A 25,177-nucleotide genomic window follows, 5' to 3' on the forward strand; every position below is an offset into this window, starting at 1 on the left:
TACATTGGATATTGTTTTTTAAGAAATGTGTTAATAATATTGTCTATATACATTGAATATATATCGTGAAACGGTTTTTAACGCAACAGTTTTGTAATACTATGACTTTTTAAACTTTTTTCAATAAATGCATTATAATTTTTAACAAGTCTATGCTCCATACATGGTCCCTTATGATACTGAAAGGTTGATAATTTATGTTGTAAATTTGGTAACCTAGATAAGATTGCACAATCCCGGTACATACATAGGTGGCCACCTCCAGTGGAAGAGGCACACCTAATAAGGTATAACATTCAGGAAAAGGCACCCTGTTTTTTTCTTAGTGATTAACCCAGTCCTTTTCCTGACAGGAAGGGTAGCTCCCTACGCATAACTTTTCTGATAACATATTTTTGTAGGAAGCCACAGTGACCCAGTATAAGACACTAGATGTTTGCCTGTAACATAAAAAATATGGGATCCGGGAACATTCCATACATAAGAAAAAAATAAACATTGACACAGCCAATTATTTCTGAGTGATCATAGTGAATGACACAACCGAGAATATATGAGGTAGGGGAAGAGAGCAGAGAGGGATGCAGTTTTAAATTGGAAGAGGGTACAGAAGAAGAGGGTCTGGAAGAGGGAATACTGGGTTTGAACTGATGGAGGCGAAGCAGGTGGGGACACAGGACCCTGAGCAGAGATAGGTCAACAAACTGGGAAGTGCACCTCGCCTGGAATCCGTAAAACGGATCAAACCGAGCTCGCAATGGGTTTTATTAACTTAGATTGAGTCTACTTCACAGAGATGACATCATCTCTGGTCCCCCACTGCTTATATATTGTGAGAACAGTTTTTTTTTTTTTTAAAGCTGCAGCAAAGGAGCTTTGCATTTCACAAATGTAATTTCAACGCTGGCAGGACAATAGTGAAATAGACAGATTTCCAGGCAAGCCGATTTCTTTGGAATTCTGGAGGAGCTGAGACAGAGTCAGTCGCACGTGCAGCTGGCACCTTAGACGTTATTTGCACGATCGCATAATATAGACAGGCCTTATAATTGAGCCTTCCTGTCTGTGTTATGAAGGAAAGCTTTTTTGAGGTACTGGCTGCACAGTTTTAAAATGCAGTTTGCCACAGTAAAACACTGCGCAGCCCAGCTATCCACAATGCTGCATTTTGAAGATTTACTGCAGTATTTTAGTAAATCCATCTCGAAGCAAATAAAGCACCGTTTTAATTTGGGAGAAACAAATATTTATACTTAGAAAACTATTTCCCGGAAACAACATATTTTTCAATTTTGAAAGGGTGAAACATTTATTGAATAGATTTTTGGAGGGTGGATTTTGCACGGATGCTGGATAAGCTGTTTTATTGTGTAAAAGCAAGAACCCGTTTCCCGCGGCTCCACAACTTATTAGTGACAATTATTGGAGAAACACATTTTAATTAGGGACAGCGGCATGGCTTCCACAAGGGTAAATCCAAGCTAATGAACACGGTTTACTAGAGTCTTTTTACCTATCTTTTAAGATACTTTACTGTCCAAGACTAAAAGCACTACTCCGTCCTCCGTACCACACAAGCTTTCAGAATAATTGGTGCTTTGCTGTTGGCATAAATCAATGTATAGCGTGGCACACTATTAAAGGATGCTATTTTGTGCTGGTTTATAGCCTATGGGGAAATACGGGCGTTCAGTGTATAACGTGAGCTCACTCACCACGGGGTGAACTGATTGCGTTTCGCACATACATAATAGGGTTTGTCATAGAGTAAATGAAACACGTTGTGCGTGTGGTGGAGATGTTTTTTTCTGTTTGTTAGAAATAGACTGTCCTGTTTGCCTTTAATGGATGGCTGCTGTAAGTTCAATATAAACATTGCCCAGGCCGGAATGACCCTTTGTGAGGGGTTTACGGAAGGTGGGTGACAAGTCTGGCTCAAGAATGCAAGATGCACTTACCTCAGGGGGGTTCATGGTGTCAAATCGTGCCCGCTGGAGCAAGGCTCTGATAAGGAGCAAATGAACACTCTTTGCATGCAAAACAAATACTTGAGTTTTATCTGAGTATTATATTGTTTCAGGATTTTGGCTGTTAAAACCTTCCTAAAACAAATACTGCTGTTGCATTCAATATTACGAAGCAAGACGTTACATTACATACCAATCAAGTGCGGCCAATCAACTTACAAATATATGCCCTACCTTTTACTTTCACTGCACCCTGTCCTTAGGGCTGCCAAGTCAAATTTGCAGTAAAATGCACACACAGGCCTTGCAATGGCAGGCATGAGACTGGTTTGAAACGCTATTTGTGTGCTTGGCACAACCGCTGCTGGAGGCCCACTAGTAGCATTTATATTACAGGCCCTGGGTATATGGTATTCCACTTTACAAGGGACTTATAGGTAAACTAAATATGCCAATAATGTATACTCCAATGTCACCATGTTTAGGGGAGAAACACATGCATTTTAGCACTGGTCAGCAGTGATAAAGTGTTCAGAGTCCAAAGGCCAACATAAAGACTCAGCAAATAGATGAGGTAAGCAAGAAAAACGTTTTGGGGAAGACCACCCTAAGGATGCAGGTCTAATAGTAATATCGCAACTTTTTCATGAAAACAAATGATCCGTGAGATTGTTTGTTTTAATTTAAAATATGCACATGCCAAGCAATTAGTGACAGAGTGTGTTGCTGGGTTGACACCTTGGTTCCCCCTTTGGGTGATCTATTACTGGTAATCAAGGCTATTTAAACCATAGATTTGTGACATGGACCTATGCATTTGCATTTCACTGTGTGCCAATGATTTGTTAATAATTTCTATAATTGGCTTCTGTGAGGCCTCACCTTGTACTTTGAGGATTGTGGGATATGGGTTTTGTGGCCCAGATGATAGACGTATGCAGAACGTCTATAACTGTTACTTTTTCACATGTAAAATTGGGCAGTGTACCATTTCTGAGTACCTCTGATTGTGTCCAGATGCTAATGCTGTAATAGTTAAATTACCCTTTCAATCAGGCCTAACTGGTTTACATTATTTGTTGGTTATATGTGTCTCTTTCATTCAATTGCCCTTGTCCTTTGACAAATAAATAGATACTTTTCCCTTCCAATATCTTCTTCATGAGAACTCTTTATTGAACCATTACAGTGTTGACAATCAAATAATAATGCTACACCTTGCTTTTATTGAACAGCCACCTCTATAATCCTGGTTACATTTTAAAAAACCAGTCCTTCTCTTACAAATCTCAAATATGCTCATTTTATGAATTCAGAAGGATGGGGCCGAAACGGTTGATATGGGTCTGTGGCATGTATCTAGCACACAAAGGTCTGCGGCAAGCACAATTCTTATTTAGGAATTTAGAGAAATTAGAACATTGCCACAATTTGTAGGTGGTGAATATGGGATACTGAGATATCTTTGATGTCCAAGCTCGGCACCCATGCTAGTGGCCTAGTTGCTTTTGTATGCCAAAGATATACTGTATTGAATTAACACATTGTTTTTTTCTCCTAGTGGAAATCTTGAACGAGCCGAATCTCTACTTGACAACACTCTCACACTGACTGTGCCTCTGATGCATGAAGTGGACACGTCAATGACTGGGTAAATATCTGGGTTGAAGATGCTGCTGCAGAAAACATAAATCCAACATCAGTGAAGAAGACCTCAGTGTTTTTGCCTATCTGGTAGCCTATCCATGGTACATCTTTTATTTGTGATGACTTCCATGGACTTTATAGCAAATGGATTGCATGGGCTTTGAATCGGGACATAAACAATACTACTAGACTCTAAGGTCTGAAATACTAGGAATTTCTTTACCTGATTAGTGAGGTTGTAACTACAGAAATTTGCTTAATTACAAAATAGTAAAATTACAACAATAATTAGACCCTCTCCAAAGGCCACAATGGGTACATTCACATATTGATCCATGTTACATTGAGGAATGTCGCAAAGGCAGCACACTGAATGATGATCTAAAATGCCATTCAATTAAAAGCACTAGCCAAACAAACGGCAGCTGACATTATTAATTCAGCTTCAAAAAGGTTATAATTTTGTACTGAGCAGATTACCATAATTCATAAAAACAAGCTCCTTTACCTGTTCTTGTTAAATGATAGACCCACATTATGATAGACTGCTTCTGGAGTAGCATGTTGTGGGGGAGGTGAAAGGTCACGGAGGATCCTAAATAATAGACCCTATAGGAATCCATTTCCAATCCAATCGGGTCACATATTATGGAGTGCAAATTCCCCTTAAAATTAATAAGGAGGGACAGATGACCGGGTTTGTTTTAAACTGGGTACAGAATACAGTGTATTATAAGGAAAACGTGACTCCATTATCACTAGATTGCAGTTCTGTCACTTTATAAACATTCCCTGGCTAGGACCTTTATGTGGTCAAGAAATTTCTAAGGGACAGCAGTTTCTTTATTATTCTATGTATGTCATGGATCTCAAGAGGGTCGTTTTGGGAGGGGTGACTCTAGAAATGAGATGTGAATGCAGAACATGGCGCTCTTGACTCATTGGTTTCTAGAGTGGTTCTCTGTGTTGACTTCACTCATGTCTTCCTTTCAGAATCGTGTCTCCATCCTCCTTTATTTATGGCGAATCAGTGGATGCATCAAACTTTGTTTTGTTAGAAGATCTGGAGTGTCATTTCCAGCCAGTCAACTTTACCTTTCAGGTAAGGCAATTTCATCTCTCTGGGATGATTCTCGCATTGCTTTGCCCTCACAGCCTAGAAAATATACATCTCTTTCTGTTATTGTTTTGTAACGTGAACACCCCCCCACCCTTTTATTTTCGATCATTTTATTCTTTTAGTAGGGTTAAGTATGGGTAGTGTGCTTTGTTGGTTTTACAAATTATGATCACATTTTCTATTGAATGTGACGCTTTCCAGATTCCTAATAAACAAGCAGAATACCAATTATTGGTTTCACAGAATGAACCTTCCTAAAAACGCACTCAGACTTTTGTGCCAAAATCACCATGTGTGGAATGAATGGAAAATAAACGGAAGGGATTGCACTGCGTGGGAAAAAGGAACAGAGAAATGCAAGAAAATCCATTCTTGCTGGAGAAGCTTAGCCTCAGGAGTTCAAAGTTAAGGGAGCAACTATGGCAGATTATGAGTTTGTGGCCACACAGGGACTTTGTCTGTATTCATTTCAGGGGTAGTTTGCACGTCTCAGAAAGGCACTTGGAGAGGTCACTTAAGAGAAACTGTCACAGAAGCACAGGATGATTCCCAGACCTATCAACATATCATTGAAAGAAATAAGCTTTCTGGTACTAGGGAATGGCAGGGCTCCCTTTGTCTCATGAAATGATTAATTTGTATGTGGAAAAATTGGACAAACCATTTACATGAACTTTTTTCTTGGTCTTAATGTCTGATTTCGATTCTAGCAGACGGGTTACTCCGTCATAACATGCCAAACCCTATATAGGACCTTAGACCTCATGACTCGAAGCTGCAAGACTTTTGGAAGTTTCTTGAACAGCATGGCTGCTATGACCATATAGAGGCTTGCTTTTGTGGGTCTAGATCCTCATAATGGACCTTAAAGTTATGTTTTCCTGAAAGGGTCCTTGATATAACTTCTATAGGCATCTCCTATTACTCTTAAATGACTGCTAAAGGGTGTTAAAAATAGTTGTGTGCCACCTTAGTACAGTTAATGGTCGTGTCTCACCACAACACAACTACAGGTTGTGTGTCACCCTGGTCCAACTTAAGGTTGTATGTCACCCTTGTGCAACCAAGGGTTGTGTGTCATCCTAGTGCAGTTAAGGGTTGTCTCATCTTAATTCAGTTAGGGCTCTTGCGCCACCTTAGTGTAGTTAAGTGTATCAGTCACATTAATGATGTGAGAAGAGCAGTGTGAGCAGCCCACATGAATAGGAGAAGAGCAGTGTGAGCAGCGCACATGGATGTGCAAAGTGAGCAGCTCACATGGATGTGAGAAGAGCAGTTTGAGCAGCGCACCTGGATGTGAGAAGTGAGCAGCGCACATGGATGTGAGAAGAGCAGTGTGAGCAGTGAAGAACCGGAATTACCCACTTACTGGGTTTCGGCGGCGGGGGAACCGCCAAAGTCTTCCATAACCTCCATACTTAGTAAAAGGAGACACAGGAGCCTTCCTCTGCAGGAGGAACCCAGATTTATTCAAATAACCCGGGCTATGGAACAGAGTCCCAAGCTCGTTAGAAACAAGACAGAGGCGGCTGCTGCTTTACTCTGCAGCTTACAAGCCTTTTATACATTTTTACTCCACTCTTTTGGCATTCAGTCCATTGTTCAATCAGGTCGGTATTTGCAACTGATAACCTGATCAAGGCAATGTTTGTAGTTGGTGACCTGGTCAAGGCTCGGCTCTCAGGTCATTGTTTAATCAGCTTGATCAAAGCTCGGTCATTCAGTTCATTGTTCAGTCAGCTTGATCAAAGCTTCGGTGTTCAAACCAATTGTGTACTTCCCCCATAGCTGTTACCTTTGCCTCAAATTGTAAAGCGCTCTGATATCCTTCGGGATCAAGTTTGTGCTATATAAAACTTTATAAATAAAATATATAAATAAATAAATTAAATAAAATAGTTTGCCCTCAAAACAAAATAACTTTTCTTTTCTCTCTCTCTCTTTCATCTCCTGTCCTTAAAATAAGTAACTCCCTTCTAGACGTCAGCGCTGTATACACAAGTGCATGCTTTGCATAGCTTTTCTTCAAAGCTGACTTAACACTTTCAAGGGAAAGGTGTACAAAATCACACTTGCGTACAAAATGATTAAAATGGAGATGATGCAATATTTTTGTGAAGTCCCATTCACTAAGAACTTTGCACCGGTGCATATTTTTTGTATTTTTAACTAGCAATGCATGATAGTTGAGAAACGTACTGAGTGGCACACCTCTTATCAGAAGAGAATCTATTTCTCAAAGAAAAGCAACACAGAAGGATGATAGAAAAAATCACCCAAAAAAACTAATAGTCAGAAAATGATTTGTAAAGGGAGTTTTTAGAACAGAAGTAGTAAACCTCTGTTCTTCTTTCAGTAGGAGACATCTTTTCTTGAGCAAAGGGTTTAGCAGGAGAAGGTTCCTCAGCTCCTTTACGCTTATGTTCCCTCAAACCAAAACGCAGAACCTTATCTTGTGCAAGCTAAATCACTGTAAATAATGCAATATGTTCAGGTGTCTTAAAGTCAAATTCTTAACTTTTTGTAAAATGCATTTCGAAATTTAAAATGAAATATAAAAGATACATATCAGGAAACCACTGGTTATGTTCTTTAATGACATAATAGTTTTACAGTAACATTTACTAATTATTTGTCTCAATGGTTCATAGAAGCATAATACATAGTACCCATTGTACAGTGGCGTAGCAAGAGTGTCCTGGGTCTTAATACAATCAAGAAACAAGGGACTTCCCCCACGCGGTTGGATAGTAAAACTATTGCCTTAACTGGGAAATTGTGGACTCCTTAAACTCCTAGGCCCCATTTCTCCTGCCCCTGCTGCACTGATTAAAGATATATTCCTGGCATTATGTATTCTGTCCATGTCTTCATCTCTGTCTTTTATTCTCTCTCTCCTTCTCACTCAGTCTGTGCTCAATTCACAAAAAAGTTCAAAACTTACACCTGTAGTTTTACTCCTTCATTTGTGTGTAGATATATGATTTTTAGAATTTTGAAAGGATTGCAGGTACTTCTAGACTATGCATTAGTTCCATCTTACCAGAAGTACCCTCAGTCTTAAGCATTTGCACCCGTACAAACTGTACACATACACATGTAGATTCTTGCTGACATCACATTTGCTCATGTTAACATTGTTGTCTTTTTACTTCATGGGGAATCATATTTCCCTTTTTGAGAAACACTGTTTCATACACACCCATCAATTTTTGGGATGTTCCTTTCCCATTCCACGTTGGAAAGGGAAGTACTCCTGTCCTCCACTAAAGTAATTCTCTGACCTTTTTCAGAGGAGAAGGGGCCAAGAAAAAGTGTGTGAATAACTACAGCTCATGAGTTTTTTTTCCGTGTGTTAAAACTTTCCAGAAGATCTCCACCCTGGAATCCCCGCTCCCTGCCAATCAGAGCTGACTTCCATTTAGCATCCACAATATTACTGTAATATCAAGTCTTGCTAAATGGATTTAGAAGTGTAAAACGATTATTGTGATTGCCAACGGACAGTCACACACGTCCAGCATGTGTACTGTGTATAAACGGCTCCTTCTTTTGTGTAATTTCAGGGGAGAAACAAACATGCTCTGTAGTCTTTTAGAAAGTGTATTTTTAGTTGCTACGACAACTGTTCTCATGGACATGATACGATCTCGTTTATAATAGCTAACATATGTCTCGGTGCGCATTCATAACTTTACAGTGAAGCCCATAGTATTTGCATTTTTTCTGTAGAAAAGGCTGATGTTTTCCACACACATGACAGAATGCTCTAAAATTCAGCTCCGGGATTTAAAAAGATGTGTTTAGTTTAAATCTTCTGGCTTATACAAAATGTAATGATTTCTCCAGAACCTACACAGAGTGGTTTTAAGTAGGAAAGACGTGATGAGGACCAGATGTACAGTGGTTTTAACTTAAGCATCCTTCAGCTAAAAGCTTGTGAAATAAAGTACTAGGCAAGATGACCTATCGACATATATGCAGGGTGACATACTGAAACACACGGGATGTTAGTAAAGAAATAGTGATGATAAACCAAAACATTTGTTTCAAATTACCAACATTGCACAATAGTTCAATCATTTAAAATGGCTGAAAAGCCCTTGAAAATAATTCATTATGGACCAGGGGCCAGATGTGTAACTGTTTTTAGCGGTCGTAAATGGGAAATTGGCCCATTTGCGAAAGCTAAAAAGGCTTGTAGCATGTACCAAACCTATTTTGCGAGTCGATATCCTGTTATCAACTCGCAAAATAGGTTTCCTGAGTTGCTATTAGGAAGGGGTGTACCAAAGGCGTCCCTTCCTAATAGCGAATCGCAGGAAGATGTAAGATTGTTTTGCAACAGCAAATTTGGTCGCAAAAAAGTCGTATTTACCACCAATTTCAAAGATGATTAAGCCAAATTAATCAGGCCTCATCACTTATAGCCAAATTGAAACGGCGCCTAGAAAAACGAATGAATCATAATGGATTCTCCTTGGATCAGCCGATGGATTGAAAGTCTAATTGAAAGTCGGATCGGATGACCTAGAGAGATTCCATTATGATTCATTTGTTTTTCTGGGCGCAGTTTCAATTAATTTGGCTATAAGCGATGAGGCCTGATTAATCATTTTTGAACACCCTACATGTATCCTATGTGCCCCAGCCGATTCATACTTGTTAGCTGGTTGTTGAGAGAATAATTGAATTACATCAAAAAATTTTAGATTAGGAGGCTTGGGCCCCCTCATTGGTGTATCTGAGTTGGGCCCCATTACTTGCCACCCGTGCATGTGCACTACTATAGGTTAACTTTCATTTCTTGACTATTGTCCTGATGAAGATCTGCAGGCAAGGGTTAAATTCACCTCATGCATCTGTCGGGTCTAAACGTCGACATCGTTTTTCAAGTCTAGATTGAATACAGAGACCCATATGAATGGTGCATTAGGATTCAGTTACCACCAGTTCCTAACTATGGACTATTGCTTATGCGCAGATAACTGGTCTTTCAAACAGGCATTCTTACATTGGCGGACACGAGGTCCTTGAGCCAATGCTGTAAATTGTACAAAAGTATTTTGTGACAACCATTCTTTTTCTTTTCCTTATCACTTTGACCATGAGCACTTCTATAACACTTTCCTATGCACTCTTTGGAGCAAACGTGATACAAACTTCTTAATATATGTATGTAATATTGCAAAGTTTTTGAAAAATGTAAATGTAATTAATTGTTGAAAATCTCATGTGTGATCTTTTCCTTTTTTTTCTCTCTCACCCTTATTGCAATACCTTATTTAATATCGTATTTTTCCTTTGAAATAATTGTAGTACCATACTGTTGCTTTTATCGTATGCTACCCAGGTCCTGTAGCTTACCTTGGGTTGCCAAATTAGTTTATAATGATCTATATTAAAAAATAGATGACACAAGATGATGTGCCTAAACAACATAATTAAACAGGGTTTCAGTTTTTTTCTCTTGGTTGTTAAGGAGGGAATGGGGTTGCAGAGTTTTGTTGCTTGGACTGCAAAGGCACAACCCACTTTCTCCACAAGTGTTCTGAAAATTATTATCTTGTAAAAGAGTTTAGAGTCTGAGTGAAAGTTTTCTGCTTGGCACAGATCCTTCAAACAACTTGGCCAGAATAGCTGGACCAATCCCTAGTTGTGATCTCTGCACCTCCTAACCTGATTAGAGCTTGATTCATGTCTAACAGGGTATCAATCAAGATTTGCCAACAAAGGAAAATATATGGACAATGATTCATACTGGTGACACCCTGTTTTTAGTTGTTTTATGTGTTCACTTGTCCTCACTTTCTTTGGTTACCAGTAGGCTCCTGTCTCCATGGTAGCCTGAGACAGGAATCGGGGGTTGTGGGACCCTAGTTTTTTATTTATTTATCAACTTGTTTTTAATTATTCTACTTGGCGCACATAGTGCATGCAAGCCATGCCTGATGCCCCGCCCCCTATCCATGGAGGGCTATTTACACAGACGCATAGAGCATGAGTCCCACAGGAGCCCGGAAGGCGCGTCTAAGGCATGCCTGTTTGCGCCGGTCCATGCAACAGTGTCAGTTTTGGCACAGTGCCAGTTTTGGGTCAGTGGCTTCACCATTTTTAACTTACTCATGCGAGGCATTACTAGCTTGCAGGCGCTCAAGTGAGTCCTCTGCCTGTATTAAAATTTGACCTTTGATATTTGGTTTCAAATACATGCTGCCCTGGTTGTGGGCTCATTTTAGCGGGTTAGTGTCTGAGCGTTGTTTGCCACCATGTCCCAATTTGAACAAATCAACCACCTTATCCACTTCTGAGGCTGTCATACACAAAAGTAACACCCACGTGCCTTGTGCACTCATTAATGCTAGGCCTCTTATTGAACATGGAGATGAATTTTCCCTTTTCTGTGAAATTCATACTCCTGCACTAATCTTTATTACGGAGACCGGGGCTGACTCCACTTCTAATCCTGATTTTCTTCATATTACTCCGGCTACAATTTGCTTAGATTGGGGTGTGGTGGAAAACGTGGAGGCGGTATTGCAATTTTGTTTAGATCCGAGCTTGTGGTAAACTGTATTCCTTTTTCGTCTCTGCTTTGCGAAGGGGATCCTTTCTGTGCTAGTATCTGCGATCCAGTGTTTCAGAGGTATCTTGTTATACCGGGTTCCTGACCCAAGTTCTATTTTTGCCTGGGAGATTAGTTGCTTATTGGAGGAAGAGAGCTTGCTGAGTGTTTTCACTGTTCTGGGTGATGTTAACTTTCACTTTGATCCCCATTCAGATCCTGGGGCTTTACTGCAGATGATGTGCTCGCTCGGTCTGACCCAATGGGTGGAAATGCCGATGCATTGGGCGGTGCACACCCTTGATGGTATATTTTCAAATTACTCCTTTCTGGGGAATATAAGTATGCTTCACCTACCATGGTCAGACCACAGGGCTGTTTTCTTTGACATCTTTTTTAAACATTCTCTTCAGGGACTTACAGCCAATCCACCTTGGACCTACTCTCATGCCTTGCAAAGGAATCAAGCAGATGAGCTTTCTCAACTGCTGGTACAAACTATGCTAGGTCCTTCCATTGACGCCGAGTCAGCAGTTGAAGATTACTCACATTGGCTAGATTCCGTTTTCTCGGCTTTGGCTCAGAGAAAAGGGTTAAGATGAAGAGGAATCCAACAACCGCCCCATGGTTTCTAGAGGAGTTAAAACCCCTTAAACAGGCATGTAGGATGCAAGAGAAACGTTGGAGAGTAAACTACTGCAATTCTGAAAAGGCTAAATATAAGACCTTCTTGTCAAGCTACAGGGCCTTGATCCACATGGAAAAATCATCATAATTTACCAGGAAGATTGAGGCTGCTGGTAATTCATCTGAGGAACTGTTTTCTTAAAAAACTCGCTACCATTAATGTGCCTTTACTCAATGGCTGCAACCAGTCTTTTTTGTAATTTGATGAAGGATGCTTTCCGCCTTAAAGTAAAGGATGTTTTTAACAACTTCTCTTCCATGAATTCAGCCTCCTAGGAGGACGAGTCTCATTTTGTACCAACATACTCTGGCACCTTATTTAGCTCTTTCTCACCTCCATCCACTACTGAGGTTATCAATCTGATCAAAGCTGCTAACTCAGGCTCACCATGCGACCCTTGTCCTCCCTCTGCTGCCATTTTGGCAGCTGAGGCCATCAGGACTGAAGAGGCAGACATCTTCCAGTTCATGTGCCATTCAGGTTAATTTCCCTCTGCTTGGAAGAAAGCTTAACCTTCGCTTAATTTGAGTCATCCAGCAGCTGTCAGCCTATCTCCTGTCTTCCCCTGCCTGCTGAGATTTTTGAAAAAGTGTTGAATACACAACCGGGGTAATATATTCACACCAATAATCCCCTGGACATCACACAATTTGGTTTTCATGCTGGACAAAGCACGGAGACTGCTCTCATTGAGGCCACTGAGGAGATTAGGCTGTCTCTTGATCAGGGCGGAAGAGTCAGACTGATCCTGCTTGATCTGTCAGCAGCCTTTAGTACTGCGAATCATGGGCTGCTGGTGTAGCGTTTGGGTAGGATTGATGTAACTGGATCAGCTTGGGAGTTGCTTAACTTCTTTCTCTCTGGTTGTGAGCAATCGCTCTGTCTGGGAGACTTAATCTCGCCTTCCTTCTCTCTCCCTTGTTGGGTTCCCAGGGCTCTTCTATCACTCTATTGCTGTTTAACATCTATGTTACCCTCTGGCTGAACTGATACGATTGTTCGCATTGACATCTTATGCTGCTGGCCGCATATTGTGGTGTCATTGGCAACTGAGGACAGGGGATTGGTGGCAAGATTCTGTAACTGTATGAAATCAGTCAGCCAGTGGGTAGCTTTGAACTGCCTCAAACTCAATTCCGCGAAGACGGAGGTGTTGGTGTTTGGGGCTCAGCCCTCCTTTTGGTCCTCGGAATTGTGGCCATCTGAGCTTGGCTCACTTCCTTCACCTGTCAGGTCCATTAAGAATCTGTGAGTTCTTATCAATGACAAACTTTCTTCTTGGGCAAGGTTAAGACTGCGACTTCAGCGTTTTTTTCATCCTTAAGGGGATTAAGAAAATCCTCCCTTTTATACCCTTGTTTTATCAAAGATCAACAATTGTATCTACATTTTCATCAGCAGGTACTTAATAAGTTGCAAAGTTTGCAGAATGCTTCAGCCCTGGTGCTGTGTAAAATTCATAATTTCAGTCTGTCTCGAAATATATTATGACACTCCATTGGCTCCCTGTGAGACAAGGGGTAATTTTCAAAGCTTTGTGCACTGTGTTTAAAGTACTGCATGGGATAGGACCTGACTTCTTGAGGAGAAGCTTTACCTGGAATATAGCAGGCAGAACTTTACACTCAGCCTTGGCCAAATGCTAGCAATACCCAGAATCAGATAGGCGAATACTGGAAGGAGAAGGTTTGTGCTTGGAGCATCCAAAGCCAGGAATTCTCTTCCTTTACACATCAAAGCTATGTCTAATCTCTAAGTTTTCAGGAAAGTGCTGAAAACATGGCTTTTCTCTGTAGGTTAATCTCTTTTCTTGGGGTCGTTTTTCTTTTGCTCTCTCACCTAGCGCCAAGACTCATTTTGGGTATTTGAGCGCTTTACAAGAATACTTAACATAACATAACAATGTGTACTGCTACATTTTAGGGTCCATGGTGGTGTGATGTAATAATCTACAAAATCCATTAGTCTAACCACCAATGGCCTCACAGGAGCCTTGGCGTTCAGGCAAACTTGATGGACTGGAATATTTCTAGTGTGGCTGCATTGGCCACATACAGGCCATCGGATTCCCATTGGTCATTTATACTAGTGGCCATTGTGGATACTTTGAAATACTTCTAAGAATAGCAGACTGGCGCCATCAGGGGCTTCAGTTACTTGGTGATCCAACCACAAAATATCAGCCATGGGCAGCTGGTTAGATGCCCTACTCCAAACACATCTGCTGGCATCACAGGTGTTCTAGGATTACTCTTTGGATGGTGAAAGCACACTTTAAAGACTGACAGGGTGATCAATAAGAGTATATCTGATCATGTTGGTGGGTTGGCAGCGATGTGAAAGAGATGTAATATTTTGCTAGTAAGTGTAGCTCATCCTTTATAATCTTCTAATCAGAACTCACAATGTTGAATTCTGTATACCTCCCACTACCTGCTAACCTAAAATCTGTCCCTCTGTATCTTTTGGTTTCTATGAACAATGTCATTCAGTTAAAACACACCATTTAAGGCGTTAAGTATGATTATTGTCTCTTTCCACTTTAAGCGATAATTTCTACTGATTGACCCAACCTCCTAACACCAAGATCCTTCTCAAGTCATAATTACCAAATGAGGGACCAGGAAGAGATGTGGACTAAAAGTTTAAGGGCCCGATTATGAGTCTGGCGGTCCAAGGACCACCAGACTCGTGGGGGCACAGCTGTGTCAATCCAACCACCGCCGCACCGACAGTCTGACTGCCTTATTACAACTTTGGTGGTCGGACTCCCATTGCGCCGTTGCAACCACCAGGGAACTGTGTTCCCTGGTAGTCCCATGGTGGTCAGGGGTTCACAATATGCTAATGGTGCCACTGTGACACCGCCATGCATATTACGAGTTTCAGGACTGGCAGCGGTGCCATGGAGGTTCTTCCTCCATTAAACTGCTGCCGGTCATGAGTTCCGGGCACATGTTGTGCCTCCCTGTGTGCATGCAACCCCGTTCCAACAAGGCATGGACTTCATAGTCAATGCTGTGCTGGAACGTGCTGTGGCGGTCCTGCGGTGGTGCCTTTCTAAGGCATACTTAAATGGCTTTAAAAGGCACCGCCGTGCAACGCCACGCCACACTGCCCACCTGCCCGCCAGGCCACGAAAATTGAAATCTGACAGGTGGTGTCAGCCCAGTTTGGTCGTTCTGAAGGGGGGCGCTGGCATGGCGGCCCGCTCCAGGACTGCCAAACTCTTAATCGGGCCCTATGTATTTACTTAGCAATCCGTAGCATTGAGTTGTAAGGCCAACTTCAAATTTCACCTTTATTGGAATAGATCTGGGCATATCACTCTGTCTTGCCTTAGCTCATATATATGTAAACATGCTGTGCTCTTTACAGTTCTCCTCCCAATGTTGGGTGAGTGTGAATAACCTGGACTTAATAAAGTTTTGTGTTCCTCTGTAACTTCTTCTGTGCGTGCTCCATCTCCACGCTCATTTCCCCTTTTGTTTGACTCCCTGTTATATCTTACAAACTCTCTTGTTATCTTCCCAGGCTTGTTCTCTCATGTCGCTGTAGAGCTGTTTTTTTCATTTCTTTCTTTATAAGGTAGCTCGTTCTCCATCCTTTTCTTTCAAACCTGTTTATTAAAAGATTGCAATCTTATATCACTGAGTAAAAAATATTTAACGAGGTTCAATATAGTATACAACAAGTTCGGTATTAGCATTGTCACTGTTTATCATGTTTCTAGAATCATAGCAGTTATGGGCACAATTGTGCCTTGCTCAAAGCCGTCAGCTGTAGTGATAGACAGGAAACAAGGAATTGATACAAGAGGTAGGAAGAGGGGAGATAGTATCAAGAGAAGGGGGGTTAGGTGGGCCATTGTTCTCCATCCTTTTGTAGTGCAGGTTTCAGCTCTGGCTCATTTCACCTATGATTTTTCATTCACCCCCTGCTTACGACCCATGTAAATTCAGTATCCTTCCACAACAGCTTTCTTCTCCACTGATACGTGTAATACTGTTCCCTCCCGTGACACGCTCCTGTTAGGTTAATTCGTTACTACTGGCAAATGACTTTCTGCAGTTTATTCCCCAGCTCACTTCCAGAGCCAAAATATGATCTTCTTACTGCTACCCCACGACATCCCCACACGAGCCAAGTCATTGTGTTTCCAGGGAAAGGATTGTTGATAATGGAATTGTTTTGCTGGGATTTAATATATTTAGCCGGGCTAACAGGATACATCAAGAACCCTTTTTTCCACCACTGTCTTGTTTCTCAGATACTTCAAGAGCTCCGTGCAATTTCCCAAAACAGCGAAGAACCAATACTTAACTAAAAAAAGAATTTCATCTGAGAATATGTGCTCTGTTTCTCCATCCACATTGTTGATGGATTCCCATAACTGTTAAAAATGCAGTCCTATCTGCACAATAAGAGTAACTTCTTCATGTTCTTCATTTCCTTGCAGATTTTTAATGCTGGACCCAGCAAATTACCTGCTTCATTTGTTAATATTTTGGTTCCTAACCGTCTCTCGAGCAGTGGCGCAGAAATGTTTCATATCCTGGAGGTGATGGTAAGTACTCACTGAAATGTTTCAGGCAGAGTGATTCGGCCTGTGGACTACCACAGGTCTAATATGTTTCCAGATGGTGGAACTAGTGGAAGAGGGAGATGTTGACAGGTTGGTTGGGAGGCTTAGCAGATTACTAGATCAATCTGAAAATCCATGTAGTTATTTAGACCCTTGATTTAAAGAAAATAAATGTACTCTTGGGAGCCACCATTAAAAGTTGTATTCTACAAATACTGATAAACAATCGCACTAAAGCTCCATTAATATTGATGTATGATCAGAATCTGTTACTGTTCAAAGAAAGACATTTTGTGGCATGAATTTGCATCTCTGATGTCTCTACTCATGAAAAGAGGATCATGCAAGAGTCACAATGATGACCATCACATACAGCATTCAGTGCAGTGTACTGTAAAATCAAGACGTGGGGTAGTCACTGTGCACTATGATATGGTTACAACCTTCCTCAATGAGCCTAACTCTCACAGTTTCTTTTCTGGTACATCCTCAATCTACTCGAATAATACCTTATTCTACTAGAGTTAATGAAACAATGTTTGAGTGTTATGGAAAGAGCTCTAAAGTTCCACTATGACAAGACATGTTTTCTTCACCTTTTAAAACTTGGATGATAATGTTCATGGCAGGCACACTCCAATGGTTTCTATTGCTCACTCGATTGTTTCATTCATGTCGTGATTCGGTGAGGTATAAGGCATAGCCATATGAGAGGGTGGTTCGTGATTATTAGGGCAAGCCATGGCAGCACCTGTGGGCTCCTGGAAACCTTTTCCAATAATGCAGATTTGTCTCTCTCTTTCAAGTTATTCTTTCTAGATCTCTTGCTCAGATCCATACTAATAACTCCAATCAGTAACTATAATGAATTCTCACATATTTAGACTAAAGGTGAGCGCGACAAAGAATGATTTAAGGCAGTTGCAAGCTAGGCAGCAGATATTGTCTTTAGTCTGCGCTTCAATGGGCAGCCAGTGTAGTGCCTCGAGAATGGCAAGTAGAAGCACTGTTGAAAGGAGGACTGCATTCATAGTCACAAGTGAGGACTGAGGAACAGCAGCCAGGATGGAGCTACCAAAACCTAACTAGGGGATGACTAGAGTGTATGCAGAAGTTTTGAGTGTTAGATTGAAGAAGAAATCTTAGCGGATTGGCTGTTATGTTGATGTGTGTGATGAGTAGCCTATGGGACGAGAGTGTAAAATACATGAATGGATGATGTTTTGCAGCGTGAATCTTTTTGAATTCACCATGCTGTGCATTATTCCGCGGTCTAGTAGTTGGGTCCGGAATCGTAGTATTTTTTCTGTTTTTATTTTTTTCCGTAGCCCAGATGGGCGTCGACTTCCCACTATTTGGTGTCCTCCCGTGATGTCAGGGCACTTCCCCCGGAAGCTCCCACCTTTGGGCGCCATCTTCAGATTCTTTTTTCCGCAATTGGGTCTGGACCGTCACTGAGAGGTTCCAGAGTTTTGGGAGAAAAAGGAGAAGATAAAGCAGAAAACCACAGAAAAAGTTGGTGAATACATCTCAAAATCAAGATCACAGAGCCGGGACGATGAAGAAGGAGAGGAAGATCGAAAACTTCGATGTCCAACAGAGAATGCGCATACAGGGGCCCCCTGAGTGCAGGAATGGACAGGACACCTTTTACATTTTGCTGTAATGGGCACCACAAGTATGCGCAGAAGGACCAGCACCCGGTTTGCAACCTCTGTCTGCGTATCGACCACGAAAGCAAGGAATGCAACTCCTGCATTACCCTGAAGATCCTCAGAGTAAGAAAAAGACCGAGGATAGCCAACTACAACATGTAAGGCCCAGGTCATCCTCTGTCGCTCCGGCATTTGGGCCTCTCCAGTGGAGAAGAGGACAACATCGCTGAGGGACGAGAGGACTACACGGTCGTAGAGACCGATATGAAGTCGACAAAGGTAAGAGAGACGTCGACCCCATAAAACCCGACAGAATCTCCAGAATCCGACTCAAAGTCCTCGAAAGGAGCACTGGTGCTGAAACAATCGATGGTGGCAGCTGCATCCAAGGACAAACAGCCCAGCGGATCCTTCGAAAAGGACTCGCAGACGGCGAAAACCCAAGAGAAATCTAGGTCGTCGAAGCATATCCCCGAAAAGGCATGCTCAATGCCAAAGGAAAAAGACCAGAAGGCAACTTCGGCGTCGACTTCGGCATCGACAACATTGAAGAGACCTGCCGAAACCCTCGACGCCGAATAGGCCGCCGAAATGGAGAGGAAGAAGAGAAATCTTGAGGCCAAGATGGACAGTATCCTCCAGAGAAAGAAGGATTTTGATGAATGGATGAAGAAATACATCGAGAAAAATTATAAACATTCCTCTTAGGACCCACCATACACCCAGGGATCCGTCACGGCTGACTCCATCATTGGGGCAACAGCCAGAAAGAGGGCCAAAATTCCCACGAACTCAGGGCCACCCCCAGACAAAGAAAGTAAGAGAATAGACCTCACAGGAAGGAAGGAAAATAGATAGGAATGCAGCCATTCACTGGCACATTGCTAACTCTAATGTCCTACTCAACAGGCATACGATCCAGCATTGGGAGGAGGTCGGACAACTACTCAATCTCCTCCCTGAACATCAACAGCAGGGAGCAGCACATCTGGTGGAGGAAGGCAAGAACATGGCAAACTCCTGCCTCAAATCAGCCCTGGATGCTGCAGAAACATCCAGCAGGCTCATGATTATTGGGATAACAGAAAGGAGGCATGCCTGGCTGAGAATTTCGGGTTTCAAGCCAGAAGTCCAGAATAATATTCTAAACACATCCTTCAATGGGGAAACGCTGTTCGGTGCACCAGTAGATGAAAAACTGACGCAGCTGAAGGAGAATTAAACTACAAAGTCTATGGGAGCGCTGCAGCTCAGAGGTATGAGAAGGAGCACCCCAACACGGAGACCAAACGGAAGAGGGGGAACCAGCCGGGAGCGTCACACCAGACATTCCAACAAACATACCAGGACAACAACCAAGCGCAGCAGGGGCAGCAGCAGCAAACGTGGCAGTACCAACCTTGGGGCAAGTCCTTTCGCGGGCGATTAAATGGAAGAGGACAAACAAGAAGAGAGGGCCAGCAACCCACTTCAAAGTAACCCCGCTGCACCGAACATGCCCACCCACACAACACATCTAGGGTAGGGGCACGACAAAAGACCCAAAAAACAATTACACACACTCAAATCAGGGATTAGAGAACACGTAACACCAGTAGGAGGCAGACTAAAACACTTCTTCCTGGAGTGGAAGAAAATAACAACAGACAAATGGATACAGAACATCATACAGTTCAGATACTGTATAGAACTGGAAAATAAGCCACCAAACAGAAGGTCAAAAAGCAAGGCACGCTCTGCAAAAGAACTCTTGCTCCTACTACAGGAAGCACAAGAACTCCTCCACAATGAGGCGATAGAAAAAGTACCGGTCAAAGAAAGAAACAAGGGAGTGTACTCAAACTACTTCCTCGTACCAAAGGTGGACGAGACGTTAAGACCCATCTTGGACCTACGTTCCTAAACCAATACATAAAGACTCAGAAATTCAAATGACATCCCTACAGGAGGTTATTCCTCAGATAAGGGACGGAGATTCGGTATTCGGGAGGTATTTCAAGGGTGCCATGGTGTCCAAAGGACACCCTGTTGCACCCCTGAAATGTGCATGTGTGCACATGTGGCGCACATACATGCCCTAAAGGCATGGATGTGTGCCACATGGCACATTTCAAAAAGCAAAAATGTGCTACTTACCCCCAACTTGAAGTTGGTGGTAATTAGCGATTCCATAAGGCTCAAAAGCACTCTTTAATGTGCTTCCTACATTGCATTTAAGGAATCAGTATTACCGATTCCTCAAATGCAAGAGCAATAAGGAATCGGTATTAAAGAATCAGTATTCACCGATTCCTTATTTACCGATTCCTTACCTACATTAGAAATGGCTAAATACCGGTCGGTAACACTGAAATTTACTGGATTTCGGCATTACCGACCGGTATTTAGCCACCTACATCTGGCTCAGTGTTCTTTGCCCTAAAAGCCTTCCTGAAACAACTGTACAGACAGAGAGTGTTGATACAAACCGACAACACCACAACGATGTTCTACATCAACAAACAAGGAGGAACACAATCAGTAGCACTATCCAACCTCGCGTAGGAGATATGGAGGTGGGCCATCAGACTAGAAATAGACCTCCTGGCAACACACCTACCAGGAAAGGACAACGTGGAGGCAGACAGGCTCAGCAGACAGACATCCGCATTCCACGAGTGGGAGCTCAATCCACAGGAAATGCAAAAGCTATTCAAGAAGTGGGGGACCCCAAAAATAGACCTATTTGCAACACACCAGAATGCAAAATGCCAATACTTCGCATCCAGACAACCAGTGGAACAATCCCAGATGAATGCCCTATGGATAAGCTGGTCGAAGACATTTGCCTATGCTTTCCCCCGATACCACTGATACACAGAGTGCTCAGCAAATGCAGAACCAGCAGCATGACACTGATTCTGGTAGCACCACAGTGGGCCAGACAGTCCTGGTTCTCACAAATAGTGGAGATGGCACAGTGACCACCACACAAGTTTGGAAAAAGAAGAGACTTTCCCTCCATGCAAAACGGGAGGGTGCTTTACCTAGTACCAGAGAGCCTCTGCCTAGCAGCCTGGCTCCTGCAGACGTAGAGTTTGCACACCTAAAACCCCCAGAGAGCACACTGTGTGTGCTGCAGGAGGCAAGGAGGCCTACCACACGGAGGCAAAATTGAAACGATTCACACAAAGGTGCATCAGGGAAAAGCTACACAAGAAAATCACTAAGGGATCAACAGTGTTAAAATATTTAACACACTTGCTAAAAACAAACCTAAGCTGTACCTCACTGAGAGTACACCTAGCAGTGATAGTAGCCTACACAAGAGGGGAGACTAGAAAGAGCTTCTTTACATCCCAGGTAGTAAAGAAACTCCTAGAAGGGCCTAAAACGATCGCCCCCCAAAGAGGATGCCACCGCCGGCATGGAACCTTAATATAGTTCTAACAGAGCTTATGAAAGCGCCTTTTGAACCCATCCACAAGGCCTCACTACTGATGCTCACAATAAAGACAACCTTTCTGGTAGCAATCACCTAGCTACGCAGGGTAAGCGAGCTACAAGTGCTAACACTACAAGAACCCTACATTCAAATACACAATGACAGGGTGGTAATGAGAACAGACCCACACTTTATGCCAAAGGCGGTGTCAAGTTTCCACATGAACCAAACAATACAGATACCAAGTTTCTTTCTGAAACCATTCACAAGCGCAGAGAGGGCACTGCACACTTTAGACGCAAGAAGGGCAGTAATGCATTACATTGAAAGAACTAAAGATCACAGGAAAACAAAGCAGTTCTTCGTGTCCTTCGCAAGCAGTTTCCTGGGAAGACCAGTAACAAAAGGCACCATCGCATGATGGAACGCACAAACTATCCAATTCTGCCACAAACAGGCAGGTCAAGAACTACTAGGAGGGGCACAAGCCCACTCTACCAGGAAAAAAGGAGCAACAATAGCTTTCCTAGCAAATACACCCACCCAAGACATCTGCCTGGCGGCAACATGGGCTTCGGTGAACACCTTCACCGAGCACTACTGCGTGGATATACAAATGAACAAGGAAGCACAAGTAGGACAAAAAGTGCTTCAACATATATTCAACAACCAACGCTCATCTTCCACCCAGCTGCCACAAACATAACAAACTGCTACAAAGTCTATGCATAGCATAATGAATCCAGAAAGATTCATGCTGCAAAACGAATAGTTTCTTACCTGTCAGTGTAGTTTTGCAGCTTGAAGGCTTTCTGGATTCACTAGCGAACCCACCCACCTCCACCAGAAAGATGAGGCAGGAGGGGAACAAAATATGAAGATTATACTATAATCAGACTCTTTAAGAGACAAAATTACAGTTCCTTTAAATGAAAGAAGGGACGTGAGAAGGATGGAAAAGGATAAAACAAACAGGGCACAAAAACAAGAAAAAAAGAATCCAAAGATGGCACCCGAAGGTGGGAGTTTCCGGGGGAAGCGCGCTGACGTCACGGGAGGACACCAAATGGTGGAACGTTGATGCCCACCTGGGCTATGAAAAAAAAAAGCCAGAAAAAATACTACGATTCTGGACCCAACCAGTAGACCGCGGAATAATGCACAGTATAGTGAATCCAGAAAATCTTCAAGCTGCAAAACTACACCGACAGGTAAGAAACTATTCGTTTTTATATAAAGTTGAATTCCACCTTCGATATAGAAGTAAATTGACACTCCCCTCTTTTCAAACATTTTAAGAAACATTTCCCATAACGAGGTAATTGAAGAGAGCCTTAGGTCCAAAGAGACAGCAATTACTGGTGAAGTTACATCTCTTTTATATTTAGTGAATATTTACCATGTGTATGGACCAACACAATTTAATGGAGTCTCGCCTAACCATTATTGTATTTGTAATAAGCTCTGTAAATGAACTCTAGGCTGGGAGTGGGTTGTACTGCCCAGTGCCGTCACAGGTCAATATGAAGTGAACTCAGAGGTACTACTTCCAAGTTCAAATCCACTAACTCAGTGTAAGCAGAGGTGTCACAGGCATGTTAGTGGCTGAAAAATGAGGCTGATTGATTTCGATTACAGTGAACATAAATGAGGGGAAAAGGAGGGGGAGGGGAAAGGGGATACAGGTATAATCATGTATGGATGGAATAATAGGCAAGTACGCAGCACAGGTTCAGAAAGGGGTCAGCAGTCATTTCTGGTGTATTCACGGACAGTGGTGTAGATTAAGTCCATGTGGCCAGTGACTGACCCCAGATTGCATATTCGGTGTACCAACTGTTATAAGGACTACTGTTAATATCCATACAAGTCAATGAAAATGGTTCACCCTATCTCAACTTTACACATCTACTACTGCATCTGACTATAAGGCTCAGTGCCAAATTGTGTCAAAATCAGATACAATTTGTAATTCTCATAAATCTCCCCATTAAACATAAAAAAACAAAGAAAATCGTCGTCACATCATCAAAAAACGAGGCTGATGGATGGTGACAGATGCTCACAGACATAGCTTTCTAATCCCCATTTTTGTCATACAATTCACAGATAGGTTTAAAAATGTTGATATTCACTTCCCTTTTTTAAGGGTCCAAAGGAGCCTGCCTAGAACACATAGTGAAGTGTAACAGTGAAGAACATAGCATCAATCAGAAAAGCTGACATGTTTAATTAAGGAAACGCGTACTGTTTTGTTTAATTAGATTGTTATTCCCAAGATCACTAAGCAAGGCAAAAAAGTCATATAACCAACAGTGTAATGAGGCTCATGCCCTGGAAAGGTAATTTTCCATCCAGTGTAAAGAACATTTACAAGTCTTGAGACAGGCAAAATAGAGGGCAGAGTCAAACCTAGTTATGGTGCATAACATAATTGTCAATTTGTCATTTTATATTCCATAGAATTCTGGTGTTCAGTCAGCTGTTGGCACCTCACTGTTGTCAACAATACCGGACACATATTCCCTCTGTGACCATATATCTAACTTCCACAATCAACAAAGACTTCCTCTGTTTATTGCTTTTGTGTTTCAAGCTAATGAGTTTTCACATAAAAAAGAGCACACTTGCTTCTGTGTTTTCTCTTTGCATTCATGAGTGAAGTTATGAGCCTAAGAAGTTGAGTTTGCAGTCATAGTTTACAAATTCTGTGCACTTTTAGTGCTAAAAGTGCTTATTAAGGGCTTAGAAGGTGCGAGAAAAATACCCGAACGCCCAAAATGTTCTGCAAGTGCAACTGAAGATCTTTCCCCTATGTGGAAATATAGATTGCAGGTACAAAAGAAAGGAAAAAGGGAAATTTTGGAAGAGAATGAGTATGGACGCAGGAGCATAACTGGAACCTGGCTTTCTAGACATGATGTTAGATGGCAAAGGGAGGATATATAAATATGCATTTTATAGAACCAGTAAGCGATACACATCTACGAGCAAAAGGAAGTACAGGATTGGTCTATAATGAGCATTTTGAGCATACAAAGAGGGAGGAAGTAGGAAAACACAAAGAAATAGCACAGGACCAACCAAATTAGGGAAATATAGGAACAAGAGGGTTCTTACTCATAGATTGATGATAAGAATTTCCCAAAAATGTGGTGGAAGATCACAGCAATATACATGAAACTCAGAGGTCAAGCCAATGGGCTCTTTGAGGTACACCAGCAAGGTAAGAGTTAAGCGTAGTCAGCAGGGCAGGAAGTGCAAGACTCAGGCTCCGGTAGGAGACATATGGCTCACTTAAGTGCATTCTAAACAGTTATGTTTATTACCACCTGCTATGGAATGCTGAGATTGGCTGAGCCAATGAGAAGTCTTCGTTTAAGGGCATAAACGTATGTTGTCTGCCATCATTCTACATTCATTCAAAGTGCATAGCTCGAGCATATCGCTCAACAGGTCAGGTTTCATGTGAACCCATGCATGGGGTTTGCAGTTCGAAGGGGATTTTTTAATAACCCTAATCTCC

At 42.1% G+C, this 25,177-nt stretch overlaps 1 protein-coding gene across 1 annotated transcript in view; it reads left to right on the top strand.

Annotated features, from left to right (window-relative positions):
* ITGA9 (integrin subunit alpha 9) overlaps positions 1-25,177 on the top strand; it is an 885,057-nt gene that overhangs the window by 688,550 nt on the left and 171,330 nt on the right. The window contains exons 21-23 of the mRNA XM_086964777.1: positions 3,529-3,618; positions 4,608-4,716; positions 16,447-16,554. Coding sequence (XP_086820903.1) covers positions 3,529-3,618; positions 4,608-4,716; positions 16,447-16,554 — 307 coding nt within the window. The remainder of the gene's footprint in view (positions 1-3,528; positions 3,619-4,607; positions 4,717-16,446; positions 16,555-25,177) is intronic.

The sequence above is a fragment of the Lissotriton vulgaris genome, chromosome 4_1, assembly GCF_964263255.1.
Source record: "Lissotriton vulgaris chromosome 4_1, aLisVul1.2, whole genome shotgun sequence".
Lineage (NCBI taxonomy): Eukaryota > Metazoa > Chordata > Amphibia > Caudata > Salamandridae > Lissotriton > Lissotriton vulgaris.